This window comes from Octopus sinensis, linkage group LG6 (assembly GCF_006345805.1).
Source record: "Octopus sinensis linkage group LG6, ASM634580v1, whole genome shotgun sequence".
In the NCBI taxonomy this organism is placed as follows: Eukaryota; Metazoa; Mollusca; class Cephalopoda; order Octopoda; family Octopodidae; genus Octopus; species Octopus sinensis.
This window is the reverse complement of record NC_043002.1, coordinates 1,325,559-1,328,167: the sequence shown is the minus strand read 5'-3', so window position 1 is coordinate 1,328,167 and position 2,609 is coordinate 1,325,559. Positions and strand designations below refer to the sequence as shown.

Here is a 2,609-nt window from a genome sequence, read left to right as displayed (position 1 = left end):
CATCTGTTGCTAAGGGCATACACAAAACACACACACACACAAACGCAAGCACAAACAGACACACACACACATACACACAAACAGACACTCACTCAAACGCACATACACACACCACACACATACACAAAAACAAACACAAAGACACACAAACATAGACTCACACAAACATACACACACACAAACGTACACACACACACATATACACCTACACAAAACTTGCATGAAATTCCTAGTGAGTGTAGCGTACAAAAAAAGACTTGAAGTAACAGTTCCCTTCCAGGTGTTTTATTTTGTATTAATATTCGGTGAGATAGGAAGGACGAGCAGAAGCCGATATTTGTAAATGTCACTAAATTTTTATATCGCTGAAATCTATTAACTAAAATAAAATTGAAATATTCTTTAAATCCTTTCTTTCTCTAAAAAAAACGAGTGTTTTTATATATATTTGTATATATTGTTTACATATATTTGCAAGACATCAAATAAACGTTATTGGTATTTCTTTTCTTTTTTTTTTTTTTAGGAAATGAAAGTATCAAACTATAAAGTGCACCATTTTTCCATTTGTTTCAATTTACAGTTTGCCATAACGCTATTTTTCTGTTTTCCAAAAGTCACGCAAATTTATTGGAAACATTTTAGTGCTGCCGGATATATCAACGAACACAGGATTAATTTGTGGCAAACAATTAGCTTGTAATATATTGTGTGGCGTGCAACGAATGGAAACTAGCAAACGCTGGCAACCTAGGAAAAACACGTGTTTCCAGTAACGCAGTTGAAAATACGGGTTTTCTTTTCGATTTTTAGTTTTAGTAATATTCCATAAATAGAAATGAAATCAGAGAAATGTAATTGTGCAAGCTACAATGCTAAGCGTGCCATTTTACAAATGTTTTATTTATCGAACGCGAATGAACGTTTTCTGAAACGAGAAAACTAAAAGAATGTCAGCTTCAAATTACACATTTTTAAAAAGGAAAACAGTCATTTGAGAGTTTGTCTGCATTGGACATGTTCTTCACTGTATTACCAATCACAGCTATCTTCAAAATAAAACATTAATTGGTTCCATTAACATTCCAAAATAGATATTTTTCCGGTGTATTGTCGACAGAACAACTTTTCATAGAAGGTTTAAATATGAGTTAGCATTTGAAGACTATGCAATATATAATATATTGCTCATAACGAGATATTGATATATTTGTAATCAAATTCCTGTGCGTTTATAAATCAGAAATACGATTAGGAGTCTAAATAAGGTTTTCTCTGCGGAAGTCATCCTCGTGGTCACTCTGAAGTGAGAGAGACTAGTTAATAGCGTCAGAGCAGCTTCTACTGTCGGGGGATTTCACACAAACCAACCTCAACCACCGAATTTCTTTCCCTCTGCCACAACTGTTACTTCCTCTACACCAGTGTTTCCCAAACTTTTCGCGCCAAATTGCAATAGCGCCCAACTATCAGCCAAAAACTTCTCCATCGCCCAGCTGTTAAAACCCGGACACAACCTCCCTAAAGCAAAATTCCCCAGGAAACCCACTCCCTGTATCATTTGATACGCACACTATATTTTAGACTCGTTGCCCTGTAAGTGCCGTTTGGACTAAATATGCGGTTGTTTACAAATCCCTCATTACGGGTTTAGTTTTGCCATTAGTGTGAATAAAATTCTAACTTTAACTCTATATTATGCAGAACAGATTAACTTCTGGAAGCTTGCGCTTTCTTTTACACTGATTTTCATTTTCCCCAAATGAACCCTTGATCAGAACTACCGATGCAAAAATAATTTATGGTTGTTTTATAAAGTAAAATAATATAACTTTTTAATGAGAACCATGTGTCTGGTGCAATTGCAGCTAGTGCAGGTATATTCGGTTTTAAATTGTCGACTTTAGCCGCAAGTCTCCTCGTTGTGTCACATCCAGTCCAATTCTTTTTTGGGAAAGTAAAGTTCCAACATGGTTAAAACCAGATTCAACCGGGTATGAGGTAGGGAAGGCAAGCAAAAGTAATTTCAGATGTTCCCACAGATTGCGGTAAGAATTTAATATACACTGATGGTACCACATACCATCTTTGCCATTACGGCGATATCGCATTGTGGCGTCATTGTCATTTTGTAACTCTATCAATTCCTCCGGAAGGTCATCCTCGCAATTGACTGCATCGACCTCAAACGGATTGCTATACCAATTTGGAATATTCAGCGCAATAACATCTTGAAATCGCTCCACCATGTTATCGTGCAATGATAGTAAATAGTTGCGATATGTAGTTAAATCCTCATCAACTAATTCACCTTTGAAAGAATCAAATTGTGGAAATTGATGTTAGTCTTATACAACACCAATTTCGAAAGGAAAGTTGTGATAAATGATTTACAATCAACGAGAGTTTTTCTGTTTCCTTGCAATAACATATTCAAATCATTTAATTTTGTGAATATATCACAAAGAATAAGATATCGCACCTTGCAGCCATGAATGAAGCGGATAGTGGAGTATCTTCAAAGAAAGATATGAGAATACCCTCCATCAGGCGTTTACCATATTCTGAAAGCCTTACTTCCCTGGGCATGGATACATTGAAACTCCGAC

At 35.8% G+C, this 2,609-nt stretch overlaps 1 protein-coding gene across 1 annotated transcript; it reads right to left on the bottom strand.

Moving 5' to 3' along the window:
• Positions 1-1,889: 1,889 nt before the first annotated feature.
• Positions 1,890-2,249, bottom strand: LOC115212838. The gene has a single exon (XM_029781607.1). It carries the CDS (start codon positions 2,247-2,249, stop codon positions 1,890-1,892), a length of 360 nt encoding a protein of 119 aa, XP_029637467.1.
• Between the last annotated feature and the right edge of the window lie 360 nt (positions 2,250-2,609).

Excerpts from the sequence above, each read along its gene's own strand:
- LOC115212838 (XM_029781607.1), bottom strand. The coding sequence starts at position 2,249 with ATGGTGGAGCGATTTCAAGATGTTATTGCGCTGAATATTCCAAATTGG.